We start from the raw sequence: 21,898 nt of genomic DNA, 5'->3' as shown, positions 1-21,898 counted from the left end.
AGGTCACATAGCTAATAAGTATCTAAGGCTGATTGAACTTATTGTTGACTTCATGTCTTCTATCATACAGAGAATAGATTAATCTTGTTCTGTTTGACTCCAGAGGCTAAAATCAAGAGTAGTAAGTAGAAGTTGTAAAAACGCAAATTTAAGCTTGAGTTTAGGATCAAGTTTTGTTAACAATTCCAGCTATACAAAAATTGAATAGCTCTTGGGGTCTTCAAGCAAAACCTAGAAGAATACTTTTTGGAAATATTATAGTGGGAATTCCTTTTGAGTATGGGTTGAACTAGATAGCTATTGTGATCACTTTTGAAGCCTCCAATTCTGTGACTCTTTTTAAAATTTGTAATTAATTTTTCCTAATTGAAAACAATCTGAAGACAAATGAAGAGGGAAAGTCAAAAGATATCAACAAACCTTTTCTAAAAATTAATTTTAAAACAATTGTCATTGCCAAAGATAAGTTATTATATAGATATAGACATAAAGTTGTATAAATATATTACACACACACACACACCTATATCTATATATGTCTGGGACTTAGAAGGCTGTTGTCAAAGAGAAATTCCCCAGACATTCTGATGACTGAAGTTCCTATCCTCCTGAAGACTAACCTGGCCTTTGCTAGGGAGGAAAAAGAGGAAGTAAGTGGGGGAAGGGCCAGAGATTCAACCAATATGGGAAAGAAGGATGCCCCTCTAATTTCAGCACTGTGGTGCAAAACCCTATTTATTAAACCCTAGTTAAGGCTGTGTAAATAAATAACTTCCAACAGCAGCTTAGTCAGAATTGGGGGACAGGAAGGAGGAAGAAACCATTTTTAGCTTTTAAGCTCCTGAAGGACACAGCCTGTCTGTTATTGTTGTACTTGTTTCTTTGGCACCTGGTTAGGTGTTTAGCATTTAGTGGTACTTAGTAGGTGCTTCTTAAATTCAACTGAATTAAATACCTATAGGGTGATAATGTGGTTACACTGTGTGCGGTTACAGATGGTGTGCTGATTCATAGCATAGGATTTTATGTAAACAATAAAATGCTTGCTGAATGAATAAATGAATTCTGAATCTGAACACCTTTCCATCAAGCCACCCCTAGCTTGCTGAACCAAAAATCTTAGAACAAGAGGTCCATCAGAAAACTTTTCCGAAGGACCCTCTTTCTAGCCTGGTTAGTCATTCCCAGCTCCTTAAGTCCTAGGGCTTAAACCCTCTACCTGGTCATCCCTCCATTCCCCACTCCTACTTCATGTTATGGTTTAGCTATCTATCTCTAAGGTCCACTGGATTCCTAGAAGTTCTTTGATTCTAGCCATTGTAGGTGAGGGGAAAGACCACTTTCTGGGTTAGCATCAGGGCTACTCTATCTGTCCCAGACTTCACTCCTGGCAGCTAGGAAGCCAGTTAGGCCAGGCACATAGTATTTGGGAGGGGGTGTGGGGAATTACTCTGTGGGAGGCTCAAAGCACGGGGTAGTGATTACACCAGGGAGCTGAGTCACAGAGGTTTCTTCCTGATTCAGCATTATGGCCTTAGCTTGGGGTTCCCTCATGGGGGCAGGGAATTGGTCGTCACTGAATGATGAAATAGAAGTGAGGAGACAGGTTCCTTGCACGTGGCCCATTACCACGTAAAGGAAGTCACTTCTGCTTCTGGCAATGACCTGATATTTTTAGAAAACTGACATTTTTATGAAGTCCTTAAGGAAGAGAAGGCTTAGAGACTGAATTCCTTTTGGGGAAACGAAAGGGGATCTCCAGGAAGGGACTTTTGAGAGAACACATAACTTCCAAAACCTATTTAGGGTGCCTTTTTCTAGATTCTAGACACTCAATATTCTACTTTCAGATTTTCTTTTATTTTCCACTTGATCTCTGTTGGCACTTGTGTAGCAGGAGGTTGAAGGAAGTAGTTCTTAGCTGGGAAAAAAGCAATCAAGCAACACTTAATTTAATTACTGGCTTGTACCCCAAGCTGGAAAGAAGGGAGATGAGAGAGAGAGAGGAGAGAGAGAGAGAGAGAGAGAGAGGGAGAGGGAGAGAGAGAGAGAGAGAGAGAGAGAGAGAGAGAGAGAGAGAGAGAGGAAGAAGGAAAAGAAAGAGTGCCTGTTTACCAGGAAGGGGGGGAGGAGGAATTACAACAACATGTATTTATATAAATCTGTACAAAACAAATTATTTTATTAAATAAAGTGATTAGTCTGGGAAAGATGTGCTATCAGGAGTAAAGAATGGGGGAGATGAGAGAAAGGCTGTGGTTAGGGACAGGAGAACATACTTCCTTCAATTCATAGATGTGTCTTAGACTGTTCCAAGTTCCCTGGTATGTTTTTGAACAGAAAACATCTTGTCTGGTCCAAGAGCAGTCACTAAGATGGATTGCAATCAATCTTCCAGAAGCCATAGAGAAAGGTGGCTGTGTAGTGGGGGAGGAAGAGAGCGGTAGACAAGTGAAGTGACTGGTTTTTTGAGGTATGCTTATTTTTACTAAATAAATGTCTTTTACTTTTCTGAGGCTCAGTTTCCTTTTCTGTAAACTAGGGATAAAAATACTTGTTCTGCTCTAGCTGTCAAGTTTATTGTAGGGAAAAGTTGAAATTGTGAATATGTGAAAACACTTGCAGACAGCTATATAAATGTAAATTACTCTTAATGATCGCTCCCAAGCTTAGGTACCTTTTTCTGCTCTCTTATCTTCAGTCATTCTCCCAGACCTGCCCGTTGCTTCCTCGCTAGAAAGGACCCTCAACTTCTCTGCATTTCTGTCTTAGTCTGTGAAATGGGGATAACAACACAAGTCTATTTATTCTCTTCCTGACGGAAATATCACCAATTAAATGTACTATCTAGGGAGTTGTGGGCAGAGTAGAGTTTGTCACTTGGGAGCTGACAAACTGAGGGAAGACTCTTTCTTAGCCTAAGGGGCTGTTTTCGAAGTTAACCCCTTCCGGACTTTTTGTTGATCAATCTTGAAAGTGCCGAGCAGGCGGCCCTGACAGCCTCACTCCCAAGTCTCTTTCCTGAGCTGCTCGGAAATTGCAAGTTTCTGCAGCCATTGTGGTCAGATTACATTAGTCACGTCACAAATCTAGAGCTAGAAAAGAACTCGAAAGGCATTTAGGCCAGCCTTTTCATTCATATACATTCTGAAACTGAGGCTCAAGAAGATTAAGTGACTGGAGAAAAAGTGGAATTTAGATCCAAGTCCAGATCTCGGACTAGTCTTCATAAATGGACCCTCAGAGGATCCACTTCTTTCTTCCGCCCCAAATCAGTCGAGTATTGAATCTAGAGAAGATGTTCATAATCTCGTGTAGGTGAACTTAAAAAAAATATTTTGACGACCATTTCAGCAACATGTTTACTCTTTAATCCTATGTGTTTTGTTTTATTTTGTGCATCTAAAATCAATATTCTGAAAAATATGTTCTTCAGACACACAGAGAGGTCCTTAATATCTAAAGAGCCCACCTAAACATGTAGGGAACCACGTGTACCTAGAAACCCTTCAGGCTGGCGGAGGAGAGCGCAGCCGGCCGGGGCAGATTGCGGCAAAATCGCCCATCTCTTCCCAGGAAAGAAGGCCGAAGGGAGCGCTCGCTGCCCCTGTGACCGGGCACAGATGCTGGCTAACACACTAATCAGAGACAACCCTCCCTCAGAGGCTCACTAGCTACACTTCCAGTGCACCAACATAGAATCACCATTTATTTCGTGAAGGCTTTTTGTGATTCCTTCACGTATTCATACATTCTACAAATATTAAGCGAATATTGTGTGCTGAGAACCCGAGCTAGGTAATGGTCGGTGGAAGGGAGGTTTGACAGGATCCCTGTAACACAAAAGCTGCGCAAGGAATCGGGAAGACCGAAGTTCGAATGCGACCTCAGACTAGAAGTGCGTTAGATGTGCAACACGGGATAAGTTATTTTGCCCATCAGTTCCCTCAAATGGGGATAACCATTCTTCCCTCTTAGGACTGTTGTGAACGTCAAATGAGATCATATTTGTAAGCGTTTAGCTCGGTGTCTGGCACATAGTGGGTAACATAAATGCTCATTCGTTTCCCCTCTCACAGAGTTGACTGTCTAATTAGGGGATTAGACTCAAGTACGACTAATTAGAATACACAGTTTTACCCGAAGTGTACAATATTAGAGATGAAAACAAAGTGCGCTTCTCAACTCCTCCCCCAGATCTAGTTCCCACTTCCTCCACTCCCATCTTCTTTCTTTCTTAGGCCCCTCTCTTGGTGGCTCATTTTGCCGTTCTCCCTTCTTTTCCTCTCGGCTGGGGATCCGGCCCCAAGATGTTGCCCGCCCAGTCCCGGCTTTGCCCGCCTCCCGGCCCTCGGGCCGCCCGGTCCGTTCGGGGCTCCGCCCGGTCCGTTCGGGGCTCCGCCCGGTCCGTTCGGGGCTCCGCCCGGTCCGTTCGGGGCTCCGCCTCCGGCTCCGCCCCCAGCCCCTGACATCAGGCCGGGCCCGAGCCCGGCGCAGAGCGCGGAGCGCAGCGCAGCTCAGCGCTCGGGCCGCCCGACTCGCCAGCCCAGCGCCTGGGGCGGGGGGGCAGAGGCCGGGCCGGCCCGCGGGCCGGGGGCGCCGCCCGCCCGCTCCCTGCGGACCTCCATGGTGCATCTCATGTGGTCCGAGCCCGCGCGGGGACAGTCGCTGCCGCCGCCGCAGCACAAGCATGAGCAGTTCGGAGCCAGCGGCGGCGCTTCCGAGAGCATGTTCCCGGGCTCTCGGCGTAGCCGCAGCCTGTGGGACGCCGTGCGCCTCGAGGTGGCCCCCGCCGACAGCGGCCCCGTGGTTCTGCACAGCTTCACCCAGCTGGACCCCGACCTGCCGCGCCTGGATGTGAGCTCGGGGAGCAGGGGAACGGGGATGGAGGGAGAGCCGGAGGCAGGAGGGGGCTGAGGCAGGCCGGGGAGAGAGGGACTGGGCTTGAGCTGTGATGGGCCAAGTGGGTTGGGAACCCGGGAAAGAGGGACCTCGGGACCTCCATCAATCACTGCATACGTCACCTTTACCCTTCCACCTTAGCTTATCTCTTGCTTAGCGTCAACCTTGCCCATGCCGGACATACACCCCTCCCCCACTTTTAAATGTCTTGCTAGAAAGCGAAGAGTAAAATATTCTTTCCTTTCGAAATCTTGGGGTGGGGGCGCTATTGGGAGAGATCAGTTTACTTTGCCAGTATTGATGACTTCACTTCAGCCCCGGATTCAGGCTGTCATCCTAGTGTCAGAGATGCCTCCCTTCGTTTTGACTTCATCAGTAAAATCCACAAACCGTTCGTACGACACAAGTTAAAGCGAGTTCCGAGCGTTTGTGCTGTTTTGGTCATTGTCAAATGTCTAAAAACTGTTTCAAGCTGACTTGAGGGGATGAGCCAAGAAAGCGTAACAACGAGCCAGGGTCCTTGCCTTTAAGGATCTCACAAGTTCTAGATGAGAGGCCTTTTATTTCTAGGGAAACCGGACAGTCAGAAGACCTGGCTTCTAGTTCCAACTTAGATGCAGTGTGATTGGGGGGAGGGGGCAATTTCTCATCTTGCCTCTGTTTCCTTATCTATAAAATGATAGAGGGACTGGCTAAGCTCAAAAGCCCTTTTCAGCCCCAACCTTGTAAAATTTTATGAATTTATGGAATTGGAAACCTAGAGACCACCTCAGCCAGCTTTCTCCTTTTACAACTGGGGGAAATTGAATCGTTTTGAAGGGCAGTGTCAGGGTCACGTTTTTAGTCCATTTTCTGCAAACTTATGGCTCCTGCCTCCCGATCATTCTTTGTACTACCATCACCTCTAATTTATGACTTCCTACTATAGTAGATGATGCATAGGAGATAGTCCAAGTATGTGCTGGAATTACCAATCATATGATTGTACAATTGGAGAGGATCAAGGGGCTGCCTGTTGTTTGGTAGGAGGAGGGAAACAGATGATCCTTTGTGCCACTTTGGGAAAAGTTGTGAATTCTATTTTTGAAGGAGGAAAGGGGGAGATATAGTAGTTAGACAGGGCCTTGCATCAGTTGACTTAGGGATCTGATCAGCTAAAACCCATGGCCTAGTTGGCCTATAGTTTGATCATTCTCCCCTCTCCTACCTAGTATGCCTGGACCCTAGATGGTCACAAGAGAAATGATATTTCTTAGAACCTTCTGATTGACAGCCACTTACTTTCTGGTACCTATTGTAGTCAATTAGATCGAATTTAGCCAGAAAAATTTAGGTCAGATCCAGGAATATCGACTGAGAATCTTCCATGAACTCCAGAGGACCCAGGACTACCATGGGCATCTCCATACTGCAAAAGATTATGGATGTTAGCATGATTCTGAATTCTGACTCAGATCAGGTGGCCCTAACACAACTAGGGTCTTTAGATATCAATCCCATTATTTCCAGGCAGAAGGCCAGGCCCTGCAAGGGCCATTAGAAAAACCCACAGAGATTGGGGCATTGATGGGGGAAGAATATTGGCAACATTGGACAGAGGGTGGGCAGGAATTGTGAACGTGAAGACCATGATTTCATAGACAGAAAGCTTGTCCTGTGTATCTGGGTGTTGGGGGGGGGGGGAGACATGGGTTGCTTGGTGTAGGGTGGACTGCAGATGTGCAAGCTTGAGTGTGTGTATTCAAGAGACAAGACATGCGCACACTTGCTTGAGTGCAGCTGTGGGGGGTCCTTAGAAGATATTAATCATCTTTCCCCTGCTTTTCCTTTAGGCTCACTTTGCCTTTCGCTGGATAAGGGGAAAACTTTTTGGCAGTCCGAGCCCCATTTCTAGGGAGGGACCCTTTAACCAATATCCCTATGGCCCTGTTCCAAGCCATAAATGGATGACTGACCTCTGTTTCCCCTGTTTCCCCAGGGTCCTTCAGACAGAGAAGGAGTGTGGTTAACAGGGTTAAGCTTACAGGGTCCTGGCTGTCCATTATGTGGGAGGCGGCAAAACCTTCCTATGCCCATGACCTCCAACCTGGCCAGCCATTCTCACCCTTTGCTCGTTCTTTAGCTCCTGGGAATTCTGGGGTCATGAAGGTGACTGGGGCTCATTTAGGGAGAGGCCCTAAACCAGAACTCCCCCGAGTAAGGGTGGGAGGTGTCTTGACACTGTTTACAGCCGCTCATCTGGTTTTCATTATGTCTGGCAGGAAATCTGGCTCACTAAATAAATCCTTTTGCACAAGGAGAGCCTGGATTGATTCTTGGCAGTCAGGCATTGATAGGAAGGTTGGGTTGGGGGAAAACCACAAGCCGTGGATGTTTTTCTTTCTCCACGCCATCAGAGAAGCTCAGGAAGGAGGTCTTCTCCTCCATCTTAGTTCCCAGCTGTGTTGCCTGCGGCTTCCTCTCCCTCTCTCCTTCAGTCTATGCTGCCGCTTAAAGATTAAGAGTTCTGACTAGGGGAAAGAAAACCAGGGTCCTGGCAGAGAAGGCCTGGGGACAAAAGCCCAAACACAATATTCATTTACCATCAACTCTTCCCTCCCCAGGGGAAAGGAGGGGAAGTCCCTATCCCTCCTGCCAACATCCTCTCCCCTCCTGGGGCGGATTTCCTCGTGGCGATAGCTTGCCAGGGTTTCGGCAGGAACAGGGAGCTTCGGACCAAGGCCATCTTTGATTATAGCTCAGGCCTTACCACTAGGAAAGCAGCCTGTCCTCCCCCATATCATAGAAAATCAGGGATAGTCCTCTTCTCCCTTCCTTTGACCTTGCCCAGGTGCTTATTCAAGGTGTCTTTTCAGTTACCTCTGTCTCTGAGTCAACCAAATCTTCCTCCTGCCTAGAACTTGTAGTGGGCTTCCACTAATAGAGACCTAGTGTCCTGAATGTGGGAGGGAAGCTTGGCCCTGGTCAGAACCAGCCTGCGGTGTTGTGTTCAGTTCTGGCTGCCACGTTTAAGGAAGGACACTGGCAAACTGGAGTGTATTCAGCGGAGAATGACTGGGAGAACACTGGAGATAATGCCATGGGAAGATTGACTGAAGTAATGGGGTATTTGGACTGGAAAAGTAGCGCCTTTAAAAATTTAAAGATCTGTCATAGAGAAGAGGGCTTAAACCTTTTCTGCTTGGCTCTAGAGTAGAGAATTAGGAATAAGGGCTAGAAGCTGTAGAAAAACAGCTTTCATGTTATAGCATAGTTTTCCTTTACTGTTAGGCCTGTCCAAAAGTAAAATATATAGGAAGAAGTTCACAATTCCTAAAAGCATTTTAATGGAGACTGGGGATATTGTCCATGGGAAATGGAATAGAGAAGGGGAAACTTTTCAGTTATGGTTTGAACTAAATGCCTTTTGAGATGTCCTCCTGCCTTGAGATTCCGTATTTTTGTTTGTTTCCTTACCTCTGAAGAAGTCCAAATCCTCAAAGTGCATATTAATTAACAAAAACTTATTTAGCACCTCATATAGACAAAGCCCAGTGCTAGAGTACTTCATAACCTGCCTTGTTCTACCTTTCACCTTACTTCTTCCTCACCAGCCATTCTAAGGTCTAGTTTCATTGACTGCTGCACACACACACACACACACACACACACACACATTACAGAATGCTCTCTCTCCTTGTCTCTGTCTCCTGGCTTCCTTCTAGTCTTAGCTACATTCTCATTTTCTGCAAGAAGCCCTTCCCAGTTCCCCTCAATAATAGTGGCATCCCTCCAAGATTTTTTTTCTAATTTATTCTGTAAATCTTTCATTGGTATAGAATTGGTTGCATGTCCCATTAGGGGTACCTAGCATGCAACCAACTGTATACCAGCAGTGACTGCAGGTTCCTTGAGAGCAAATGCCATGTATTTTTGCCTTTCTTTTTATCCTCAGAACTTAGCACAGTGCTTGGTACATAGTAGGATATTTAATGAAATGCTTGCTGACTTGATTTGACAAAGCATAGTCAGTTATATTAGAGTATAAAATTCAGTCCCAGCCCTCAGTGAACTGAACATTTAGTTGGAGAGACATGAAAAGATAATCAACAATATGCCAGTGTGTGATCAGTGCCACGTGAGTCATGCACACAAAGTTAAATACTGGAGTTCAGAGAGGGGAAAATACTCTTATCATGGCTTCATTGAGGGGAGACTTGAATCATCATGGGAATCTTAAAGCTAGAAGGCCTCTTTATCAACTAATGCAGCCCTGTCCTTTTAAATATGAGGCCTAGAGAGGAGGAAGACAAGGACACAGGTAGATTCAGGTTTCACTTTAGAACCTCTTCTCTCCTAACCTTCTGTGTGATCATCCACTCTAATAATAGGGCCTTGAAGTTAGGTTAGTTAGTTAGATAGGAAGGACTTTCTAAGCAGAGAAAAACAGATATCTCATTTATTTTTAATGGGCTGGATCATGCTATCCACTTCCTTCTTTCCTGACCTTATCTGAAAGTTTTTGTGTCTAACCACAGTCCCTCCTGCTGCAATCAAAGCTTATTTCCTCACTTTGGCTTGAGAAGGGAGAAAGTAGAGATCCAAGAGTTGATGGTTTCTGGGTTGGTCATCAGTCTTCCCTGAGGTTCCCCTACCTTGCAAAGTTACACAGAGAGAAAGAAGAATATTTGGAATACACATGTTTTACAGCCTGCGTGGAGCCCATTATGTGTTGGTATTTCCTGGTCAAGTCTTGCTTCTTGGCTTCTTTCCAAAAGGTGCTGTCTCCTCCGGAGCTTCAGGACACACAGGGTTCAGACAGCAGTCCCTCGTAGCCCGTGTGTGCTCTGCTCCTCTCCCTTCCCCTCTGCTCTGCTCATTTCTCCTCCCCTCCTCCCAGAGCTCAGATGGATAGGGAGGCATCCATCCTGCCTCCGCCGCCGCCCGAGTCTTCGTGTTACCTGCCAGCTCAGGTTCTCCTCTGGCTGTTCCAGGGTGGATGGGCCTGGGGGGAGGGGAGGACGGTTGGGTGTGTTGGCACCTAGTCCCAGTTCCTGGAGGAATCTGCCCGAGCACCTGTGGGTGGGGGAGCTGCTGGCCTGGCTTTCCCTGGGGCTGAGGATGGCTCCAGAGCCTCCACTACTCAGGACAGTAGCAAGAGAGGCAACTGAAGAAGGGGCGGAGGTGGGAAATGTTGCTAAGGGTGAAAAGGCTTCCAGGCTTCAGCCAGAATCCAGGAATCCCTTCTCTGGCACCATCCATGCTGGGGAGAATCTGCCTGAGGTCTGCCATTGCTGTCACCCCATATATATTCTCTTCTGTGTGATCATCCACTCTAATAATAAGGCCTTGAAGTTAGGTTAGTTAGTTAGATAGGAAGGACTTTCTAAGCAGAGAAAAACAGATATCTCATTTATTTTTAAAGGGCTGGATCATGCTAGGGGAAAATCTATCTACTTCCTTCTCTCCTGACCTTATCTGAAAGTTTTTGTGTCTAACCACAGTCCCTCCTGCTGCAATGAAAGCTTATTTCCTCACTTTGGCTCAAGAAGGGAGAAAATAGAGATCCAAGAGTTGATGGTTTCTGGGTTGGTCATCAGTCTTCCCTGAGAATAAAGGTTTGAGCCCCTCTTGCTTTGTGGGATGGCTTCCTCTGTAAAGGATTGGGAATCCATCCACAGCTGGACTTCCCATATGTCTTGAGCCATTTCTTTTGCTCCTTCTGGGACATAATTTGCATTTCCTAGGCTTTTGAAAGTTGGGGAAGGAAGCAGAAACAGCTTATGCCCCTGGGGAGTCTGCCTCATGACCCAGCTAATAGTCTGGGAGGTCACCTGATGCCCTAACAGACTTTGTGGGGCCGGGATTTCCTAAATTTGAGTCCTTATACCTTGACATAAGGTCAGCCACAGATGTGCTTCCTATTCTTCATCTCCTCCCCAGCCCTGCCCCACTCCTGCCCCAGTAGTTTTTCAGGGTGTTGTAGAATGCAGAGAGCAAGGCATGGAAACCTGTATTCTATCCCTGGCTGTAATTCCTTCATTCCTTGGCCTCAGGCAAGTTGATTGAAAGGAACTTAGATTTAAAAATTGGAAGGAAACTTAGAATTCACCTAATCCTGTTGAAACTGAGGAAACTGAGGTGAGTTGCCCCATGAATCACATTGATACTAAGTACTTAGCCAGGAGGGCATCTAGGTGGCTCAGTGGATATAGCCATAGACCTGAGTTCAGGTCTGGCCTCAGATATTAACTGTATGATCCTGGGCAAGTCACTTAACCCTGTTTCCCTAAGTTTCCTAATCTATAAAATTATGTGGAGAAGAGAATGGCAAACCACTTCAATATCTTTGTCAAGAAAACTCCTTGGACAGTATGATCCATGAGTTCATGAAGAGTTGAACATAAGTGAACAACAATAAGAGCTTAGACAGGATTTGAACCCAGATCCTCCAATGAAGTATCGATTTCCACTTTGCTAAGAATGTCTGTCCCATTCTTCTAAACTGCAGCCATTTTTCAAGGCCCCTTTTCCCTGATGTATTGCAAAGATTAGACCGAAAGCCAGGAGGCGAGCTCCAAACTGGACCCTGACACTGTGACTTTTGGGCAATGTATTCCATTCTCTAGTTCTGTTTCACATTTGTAAAATAATAGAGTTGGACTAAATGTCTGTGATCTTATGCAGAGGCCCTTTCTGCTGTGACACTCTGCTGCCCTTGATGCAGTGGGATTATTTTAGAAGGACTGGGAATTTCCAATGCAGGAAGTTACTAAACTCTGTCAGAGATGGGTTTGGAAAAATCAGCTAGGTCCCCTCTGTCATCCTATGTAAAATGATGCTGATAATGTCCACTTGTCTCAGGGAGGAGTGGGAAGGAATCTCCTTGGGGAGATAGCTGTGGCTCTTAATGAGATTCTGAAGAGCCTTTCTCTTTCACTAATTTGAAGGAGACTCTTGAGGCCTCTGTTTCCTTGTTTGTCAAAAAAAGAAAAGGTCAAAATGTGTGCAAAAAATTAGCCGATCTGTATCCTGTCTGCCTCAGGGAAGAGTGTTCTAAAGATTGAGAATGAGACAATACTTAGAAACTGTGAGTGTTCTATGTGAATATCAGTAAGGTGGTTTTTTGTTCTCTAAGTGATCTATTTTATAGGTGAAGGAACTGAGGCATGTATAGGGGGAATGACTCACTGGGATTCACACAACTTTCACTTCTTCTATTCTTCTCTGTCTCATTCTATTCTGGCCCGGCTGAGACAGCAAAACCTAAGGCAGATATAAAAGGTATATGGCTTGTGGCATGGAGCAAGGGATCTGTAAGAAGCGTTGGCTATGCCCTGTTGGACCTTTCAGTCTGACTTCTCGGATCTCTCATACATTATAGCATTAAGGTGCTATGATCTCACATACCAGTGTATTATATGAGAGTCTTGGATTCCATTGCTGGAATTTTACAGGCAGACTTGTTACCCCCAGGGGCACAAGACCAGAGATCTCTGTACATTCCTGCTTCCCCCGGGGCAGCAGCATTGGTGGACACATCTCACCACAAAAGACAGCAATGGCCTATGGCCTACATTCTCCTTCCCCCTCCCTTTAACTTCTGAATATGGCATCCACACTTCAGGGAAGGGGTGAGTTTGTTGCTAGGGAACAGGATTTGGACACAATATCAGCTGAGCCCCATTCACAGGGGCCTTTCATTGGCAGCCTGGCTTTCCTGGGAGGTGAGATTCCAGAAGGCCTTTGCTGTGTGTTGGAATGTGGCTGGCATTGTGGGAGGGGCTTGGGGGGATGAAGAAGCGGTCAAAAGCCAGGACGAGTGGGGAGTCTGGGCCTGGGACATCTTCTTCTTATGTGATTTCATCAGTTCCATGAGTATGACACAGAGGAGGCAGCTTTATTCCTCTGGATTGATCATCCATTCATAGGATTGTTGATTTAGCATTAAAAGGGATATTGGAGATCATCTGATCCAGTCTTTCTTTGAACAGATGAAATTAAGCCCCAGAATGGGGAAATGGCTTGCCCAATTGTTAGCAGATCTAGGATTGAATCCAGGGCCTCCGAACCCCAGATAGAGGATTCTTAGATGCTACCTTTTGCTCCTTCAGCCTTCCACTCTCCAATCTCTTCAGTCAATTATGACCTTTCTCCCCGGAACTGCCAAGGACTTTGTTTTGCTCCTGCTTAATACACTTATCATGTATTACAGCTATCTGTGTCATTGCCTTTATGACAGAAATGATCTAGGAGGAGAAAGAGGGCAGGGTACGTCTTATTTAAACTTTGTCGCTGCCTCCTGCCGAATATAGCGCCTTTCCACATGGTAGGCATTTACTAAATGTTAAATGAATGATTACAGAACAGTTTTCAGGAAGATAAATAAAGGCAGCACCCCAGCTGACCCCGTTTAGCTTAGCAAACAAAACCACCACTTTCCCTGCCAGTCCCAGTCTCTGCTGTCCCAAAGACTGCTGGCACCCTCCCTTCTCCACCATAGAGACTCTGTTTATGTTTTAAGGTAGGGAAGCATGTGTGGCTGGGTAAGAGACAGAGGAAAGAGTAATTGGCCTAAAGGATCTTTCCTGTAAATGAATTAATTGGGGGGGGGGGGGAGGCTGCCATGTATAATGTGCTTCCTATATGCCTTTAAAACACTGTGCTAAGTGCTGGGAATACAAATAGAGAAGGCCCTCCATCATTCCTGAACACAAAATATGATCTGGATCTGTCTAAAAAAGTTTCTTAACCAGGGGTTTGTAAAGTTTTAAAAAATATTTTGATAACTTTATCTCAATATAATTGGATTTCTTTGTGATCCTATGTATTTCATTTTATGCATTTAAAAAACAGATTCTCAAGGGGCTATTAGGTTTCACCAGACTTAAGAATTAGGAACTCCTGGTCTAGAAAAATAAATCCCTTCACCCCTAACCTGGAACAAATTGTGACTGAAGATCTTTTCCCCTCCCATGCTTCTGCCTCTCCTATGGTCTTAGATAGCCAAAGGGTGGGGTGAGATAAGAGTCAGGGTCAGGAAAACAAGCATTTATTGAGTGCCTGATGTACACCAATTACTGGGCTGCTAAGTGCGTAAAAATATTATTTCATTTGATCCTTATAACAACTCTGGGAAGTAGATGCTATTATTATATAGCCATTGTACTGTTGAGGCTCACAGAGTTAGTTAAATGGCTTGCCTGGAGTCACATGGCTCCTAAGTATTTGAGGTTGAATTTGAACTCTGGTCCCAACAATCCTTCCACTAGGTCTAGTTGGGCGGCACATCTGGCTTGTCTTTGTCTTCCAATAAGGGGAAAGTTTCCTGTGCTCAGGGAAGGATAAGTGTTGGTTGGGAAACTGCTATGCTCTGAGTGGGGTCCCTTTGCCAATGCCCCCACTCTCAATATCTGAGATCCAAGTGATTTAGAGGATATTTTGGAGAACAGAGCATGAGCCTATTGAGTGATGAAGGGAGGGGAACCTTGGAGTTCAGTTAGTCCAGCCTCTTCATTTTGCAGATAAGGAAACTGAGGCCAGGGAGTAAAGCTTGTCCAAAGACACAGGTAGTAAGTTAAAGAACTAGACTCCAAACTAGGTCCTAGATCTTTTGAAGTCCATGTTTTTGTTGCTGCTGCTGTTATTGTTGCTGTTGTTACTGCTGCTACAGTTATTGTTGCTGTTGTTGCTGCTACAGTTATTGTTGCTGTTGTTGTTGAATAATTTTGGAAATGTCCAACTTTTCATGACACTTTTGGGATTTTCTTGGTAAAGATTCTGCAGTGGTTTGCCATTCCCTTTTTTACAGAGGAGAATACTGAGGCAAAATGGTTGAGACTTGCCCAAGATCACACAGCTAGTAAGTATCTAAGGTCTGATTTGAATTCAGGAGTTGAATCTTCCTGACTTCATACTCAGCAGGTCTCCCTACTGGATCACCTAGCTGCCCAAGAGCCATTTTACAGACAGGGAAATTGAGACCCAGAGAAGGGAAATTACTTAAGTTTACTTAAATTCCATAAACATTGGTTTACAATGGGCAATGCACACTGCCAGGTGTGCTGGGCATATAAAGGTTAAAAATTACAATATCAGCCTTCAGCGAGTTATAGTTTATTGGAATGGTGGGGAAAGGGAATATGTTGTGTATACTTATATGAAAAACACAAGGAAGGGTATGATTGAGAGAGGGGGCTGGAGTGGAAAAGGAAGAAATCTGTAAAAGCTTTTCAGAGGAGATGGTATGTGAATTGAATTAGAGGTTAGAAGGAAAAAACTAATGCAAACAGAGCTGAACTTGGCTCAGAGTTGGTCCAAGCTTCCCATCTGAGATCCTAGGGAAAGACAACCATTTCAGAACCTAGATGTGCTTCTCATTTTCCCTGGTTTGTTGCTCTAGAAACAGATACCTTGGAGAGACTAGATCTGCCCTAAATGTGTTCTTTATCATTTTCTTAAACAAAAATTCTCTTTCCCCCACTTTAAAAAATAAATACCTATATTTTCCCCTGTATCTCTCTTCTGCCTCCCAGAGAGCGTTTATTAAAATTTTTTAAAAAGATATACATTATATTTATTACATTATATTAAGATATACATTATATTTATAACATATAGAATATATTAATTAAAATAATACCATTGAATGTTAAATACCATATTTTTAATTAAAAAATAACTATTTAAAAATCAGTGCTTTTACTTTCCCCCCCAAATCTTCTTAATGTATAGCCTAACACAAGATAACTGAATTCTCATATTTGCTTTTGCATTCTGTCCATTGTGATACACACACCCACAAACACACACACAAACAAACAAAATTTTCTAAAAAGAAAAAAAAATGGAGCAACAAGTTAGCAAAATTTATCAATACATTTTTTAAAAAATCTAGCATTACATGTAGTGTTGCACACCCAAGAACACCTTCCCTTCCTCCCACCCAAATCTCTGCAAAAGAATAGGAGAAGATATCTTTTCATATCTCCCCTTTCAGACCAAGCTGCTTGTTTGCAATATTTTTGATTGCTTTGTTTTGGAAGTTCTTTCTATTTACATTGCTGTAGCCATGGTATCTGTTGTTTTTTTGGCTTTGCTTACTTACTTACTTACACCATCAGTTCATGTGAATCCTTCCATACTTCTCTGTATTCATTATGCTTCTCGTTTCTTACAGCACAATGATATTAAATTACATTCACGTACCACAGTTTGCTTATCCTTTCTCTAGTCAATGGGCATTTACTTTTAAGCCAATGTTCTTGATTTAAACTAGTATTGTGTCCTGCTTCTGCTCCATAGGTACTTGAAGCAGGACTTAGGAGGTTTGTTATGTTCTGGGACGTTTTGAGATCATCTATAACCAGCTTCAAGACTTTGAGCCTAATGTTGGGTTTCTCTTTTAGAGGGAGTAGATGCATCTACTGAAAGGAAGGTGGGTTGTCATGACAACCTTAAAAACACTAACAACTTCACCTCTCTAGCCTCAGGGCTTGTCTCTGGTTGAGGTGTTTCGGTGGTTTGGGGTCAGAAATGTTTGTGGCTTGTGTGTACACATGTTTCCCACCATATCCCAGCAAAGAAACATAACAGCCCCTATGTGGAAAGGTGGTATTTTTCGGGTTTGGTTTTTATTCTTTTTTTTTTTTTTTTTTTTTTAGTCCTCTCTGCCTTAGCTCTTAGATATCCAACCAAGGTGACCCTCTTCCCTTTCCAATCCCTGACTCACCCTAGCTGCCTGTGGTGTGCCTCTCATCTCCCCTAAGCCCTGTCTTAGGAAGTAAGATAGGTACAGTGGTTGAGGCTGAGTCAGAGCAGAGGGAGCATTTCTCATTCTAGTACTTTCTGGCCTCTGAGAATCCTAAGTTCTCCTGCTTTAATGATTCTTAAGGGCCAAAAATTTTTGGCTTTAGAACTCCTTTGCACTCAGAAAATTTTCTGAAGATGCCAAAAAGCTTTTATTTATGTCAGTTACATCTATTAATATTTACCACCTTAGAAAAGAAAACTGTACATTTAAAAATATTAATTCATTTAAAATAATAACCCCATTGAGTGTTAAATAACATATTTTAATGAAAAATAATTTTATTTTTAAAAATTAGTGAAAGAGTGATATTGATTTACTTTATTTTCTTTTTCCAAATCTCCTTAATGTCTGGCTTAACAGAAGATAGCTGAGTTTTCATATCTGCTTTTTTTTTTTTTTTTTATCAGAACATTGTGATACCTTGAGTTGCAGTATGTGAGGAATGTTTAGCCTATGCAGATAATGTAGTTGAAAAAAGGAAGTTGTATTTTAATAGGCAAATAACATTTTAGTATTATTACAAGAATAGTTTTGATCTCAGGGACTCCCTAGAAGAGTCATAGGGACCTTTGGATATGCAAGGAGCTCTTTTAGAATCAGTACTACATAGGATCTCCTTTAGGGCATTTAGAGGCTTCTGAATTCAAAGTGGATTACCTTGTCCCTAAATCAGCTAAGTCCCTCTTCAGGGTCAGTATTCACTCCCCTCACCTCTCCCAAGTAATTCCTCTTTTTACAGGCAATTGCTCTGTCTCACTAAGGGAGACATGAAGCTGGAGTTGGGAACCCTGCGATGACTCAGGTTGTTTATACTCAACAGGTTGCCTGAACAAGATGTGGAGTGACTTGGGGGAGCAAGCAAGGGTATATGTAAGGTCACCGATTAAGTGATGTAGCAGGTATATAGAATCTCTGGCGGTGCATATGGAGATTTAGGGCTCCATGTGTTGTCTCAGAAGAAGAAAGATCAGGGATCTTGGAGAGGAAAGGGGGCTGAATGCATGGCATATCTGCCACCCCTAAATATCCCCAAATACTAAAAGTGAAACTTGCTTTCAAGAAGTGGGGAGAGTGTGAAGGCCTTTTAAATTTGAATAAACTCTGCTTGGAGGTCCAGTTAGTTCTCTCTGCAGCTGCCCTCTTATAGCCTTAGAGTCCCTTTCACTTCATACTTGTCCTCTATATAAAGTTATCTGTCATTCTGGGTGTATGAGAAAGAAATTTTATTGTTTATTTTTTAACCCAAACCATCCAAAACAATCTTTATAGTCAGGTGGTAAGATTCTATCTTCTTTTAGAGATGAGTTCCCTTCAGGGGGAATCGAATTTTGCTTTGGTTAAGCAGCGAGCTCTTATTTTTGAGTTTTATAGCCTTATCCAAAGGAGGCAGAGTGGACCAGGAGTTAGAGCATTTTTATTTTTTAAAGTTCAAAAGGTTTATTTCTTAGCTATGAAAATGCTATCAGTATTCTTTTTTAAATAGTATTTAATTTTTCCAACTATATGCAAAGATAATTTTCAATATTCACTTGTATTCTAAAATTTTCTCCCTCTCTCTCCCCTCTTCAAGACAGCAAGCACTCCAATATAAGTTAAAAATATATAGTTCTTCTAAACCTATTTCTATATTCATCATGCTGCGCAAAAAACAACAACAGATCATGTCTGATTTTTCATGTGCAGCACAATTGGGGAAATATGTATAGAAGAATTGCACGTGTTTAACATATTGGATTACTTGCCCTCTAAGGGAGGGAGGAAAAAAATTTGGAACACAAGGTTTTGTAAGGGTGAATGTTGAAAACTATGTATATATTTTTAAAATAAAAAAGATTTTTTTTAAAAAAAGAAAAATCAGATCATGTTTTTAAAAGCTAGGAAAATCAGCATAACTTAGTGTGTGATCAGTTGTCTCATAGGAAAAATATGGTGCTTAATAGCATGAGTAGCACTCATTTAAACATCTAGTCAATTTCCAAAAATAAATCCACGTACTCAGTTTTGTCTTTGGCCATTTTATGCCTCTAGAGTAAATGTGTCTGAGTGGTAAATTCAAAGCATTTCTGATAAAATTATAGAAGTACTTTACAATATAATCTGACTAATCAAAAATAAATTACCTCTAAAAATCAGAACAAGAGAAATCAGATCAAAAGGGGGGGGAAATGAGAAAAAAAAAAGCAAAGAACAACAACAAAAAGTGAAAATTATAGAGCATTGTTCTGTAGTGGGGAGGGCACACTTTCTAGCTCTGGACACCTAGGTTTGTGATCTGAGTTTGCCAGAGAATGACTATGTGGCATTAAATTAGTCACTCTGCTTTTCTCATCATTAAAAATGAGGAAGGCACCCCGAGAGAGGATTGTGGGGACTGAGTGTGGATCACAACAATCTATTTTCACTATTTTTTTTATTGCATTTTGTTTTCTTTCTCATCTTTTCCCCTTTTGAACTGATTTTTCTTGTGCAGCATGATAATGGTGGAAATATGTATGGAAAAATTACATGTGTTTAACATATATTGGATTACTTGCTGTCTAGGGGAGGGGTGGGGGAAAAGGAGGGGAAAAATTGGAACACAGGGTTTTGCAAATGTGAATGTTTAAAATTATCTGTGCAAAATTATTCTGAAAATAAAAAGCTTTAATTTAAAAAAAATGAGGGGAGTGGGTTAAAATGAGGGAGCAAATGACCTCCACATGACCTCCAAGTTTCCTTCTAGCTGCAGAACAGATTTCCAGTCTGAGTTCTTGCTTTCTCCATCACTTGGGGACTGCATCATACTCCCCCCACCAGTTTCATTGTGAGAAGGACGATTTGGTGACAATAATAGGACACCATTTTGGCCCCATTTCAAACTGACCTGTCAAGGATATCCTGGCCATAGGGGAGTTGAAGGACAGAAACAGGATGATATCACCATCCCATCTTTTGATTTAACATTCAACCTGTAATGTACTCCCTCCCTAGAGGGTGAGTGTCTTTTTGCCCCAGTTTGCAGATGGGAAGACTAAGAACCAGAGAGATCCAGCATCTCAACAGAGCATTGGGTCTCCAAGGAGGCTGAGACTTTGCCTGAGATGAACAGGGGTCACCTGGAGGCTTGAAGTGGTTAGTTCTGAGGGTGAGAGGGAAGTACCATGAGAACAAAGAGAACCATTTAATGTTTTTTCCCCTGTCCTCCCCTACTGTCTCTAACAATCAGCCCAGAATTGGCTGCCTAGGTCCTGCTTTCAATGGCAATTCATTTTCTCCGCATCAGCTGTTTACTAGGTCACTCCCCCCCCTACTACTTCCCCTCCCATGCACATACTGCTCCCCCCAGTTCTGCCAGAACTCTATTCCCCAGAGGGCCAAGCTAGGCTCTGATTGGCTCCCCGGACCCGGGCCCTTGCCATGTGTGGGTGGCAGTGGAGAACAGTGATACATTGACTCGGGGTTACCCAGGAGGACTGCCCTCTCTATGCCAGGCAGCACCAGGGCCCTATTTGTCCCGGCCTAGAGCAAGCTCCTGGTTTCAGAGGGTGAGAAAGGGTCAGACAGCTTTTCTTTCCCCCAGCCCTCGCCCTGGGAGAGAGATGGGAGGAGGGAAATAGCTTTGACTCCTGGGGTCAGCCCTGCTGGGTGGGTCACAGGCAGAGGGAAACGAAGCCTCCCTGAGGGACCGAGGCTGAGCTGGGGGCTGAGCCTGAGAGGGAGGCCAGGGTGAGGGGAGACTGATGGGTGGACAGGCAGCTCCAGGGTCACATGACTGCTGTCGGGGAGCCAGCTGCTGCCTCTGAGGCAGATGGATTATTGGCGAGTGGTCTATTTAGAGCTTGAGCAAGGGGACCTGCCTGGGTAACTCCAGAATAGTGTAGGGAGGGACCAGGTTCCATCTTCTTTGTGTTTGTATTTGTCCCCATCTAACTGTGGAAAATTATTTCCCAATTAGTCAATCAATAAAGCTCACTGAGATGATGTAATGGAAAAAGGTCTGTATTTGGACTTAGAAAACCTGATCTCAAATCCTGAGCCAATCCCTTTTCCTCCCTGTACCTTGTTTTTTTCATCTGCAAAATGAGCATGCTGCACTATATGATCTAAGTCTTGTTTGGGTTGTAAAAATCTTATCATTCTTAAGTGTTTGCCAAATAACACTTAAATATTTGGGTGTGTATACAGATGTATGTTTATACACACATATACACACATAAACATATGTACATGTGTATAGACATACATAAGTATATATGCATATATATATATATATATTTGTGTGTGTATTTACACACACACATAGCCTTGTCCAAGGAGGGAGACAGGCGTCTAAGATGTAGTTCAGTAAATTTCAGCCCTATTGAGATAAGATCAGCATAGATGCAACAGAGAACAACTACATGCTACATATTGGGGTGCTGATAAAAGTTCCCTGTCTATGACCATTGGGCCATATTCCCCGGAGCCCACTGGTACGGCACTGAAATGCCCAGCCAGCCATGGGGCCATTTCTAGGTCTAAGGCCACTGTTCCCTGCCCCGATTCTAATAGTATAGGCTTCCCTAAGCAACTATCCCATTACCCCTTGGCTTGTGACCTCTCTGATCTCTGGCAGAAAGACTGGAATGAAAGAGGCTCCTGGGAATCATGTCTCTCACTTCTCTGCCTTACACTTTCCTGAGTGGCAGTCCCTTGAAACATGCCAGAGGTCTGCGCCCATGCCAGCTAATCAGCAAGCAAGCATCCACTCTAGCAGAATCCGGGCAGGGTAGATGGCATTCCTGGAGAAACTGAGCTGGCACTGGGTCCGCGTAGCCACCTTCTCTTGCCTGTCTGTTTCCATTCAGTGACATCCTATCCCTCGGAGCTGCTCAGTGACTAGGGCTTCCACGGGAAGCCCCAAAAGTCAGAAGAATGAGGCTAGTTTTGTGGTCTCCTCTCTAGAAACTAAAGAGGTTTAGCTCTAATCCCCCTTCCCCCACGCTGCTCCTCTGGCTACTGAGACAGTCTGTGGAGTCATGAGACCTGATGGCACAGCTGTGTGCTTTCAGTTCTTAGAGTAGAACAGGGGAGAAGGCACCATTCATCTCCTAAGAACTTCTGCTCCTCCTGCCCCCGGCCTTGACCTATGAGCAGGGGAGTGAAGCTCCTGATGGTAGTGTAGTCCCCCTAGGCATGGGAAGTATTCAAATTTTTTATACTCCTCTCCAAAGTATATATTGCTCC

General features: G+C 43.9%; 1 protein-coding gene across 6 annotated transcripts in view; it reads left to right on the top strand.

The window, feature by feature from the left end:
* The window catches only part of RALGDS (ral guanine nucleotide dissociation stimulator), an 88,978-nt gene that overhangs the window by 41,376 nt on the left and 25,704 nt on the right, over window positions 1–21,898 (top strand). For 3 of the 6 annotated variants that reach the window (XM_023494320.2, XM_023494319.2, XM_012553980.3), the window contains exon 1: window positions 4,468–4,857. The exons of the other annotated variants lie outside the window; for them this stretch is intronic. In XM_023494320.2, coding sequence (XP_023350088.1) covers window positions 4,627–4,857 — 231 coding nt within the window. In that variant the 5' untranslated portion in view covers window positions 4,468–4,626. Of the gene's footprint in view, window positions 1–4,467; window positions 4,858–21,898 lie in introns of those variants that run through there. 6 annotated transcript variants of the gene reach the window in all.

The sequence above is a fragment of the Sarcophilus harrisii genome, chromosome 2 (genome assembly GCF_902635505.1).
Source record: "Sarcophilus harrisii chromosome 2, mSarHar1.11, whole genome shotgun sequence".
In the NCBI taxonomy this organism is placed as follows: domain Eukaryota; kingdom Metazoa; phylum Chordata; class Mammalia; order Dasyuromorphia; family Dasyuridae; genus Sarcophilus; species Sarcophilus harrisii.
This window is presented reverse-complemented; position numbering and strand designations above follow the sequence as displayed.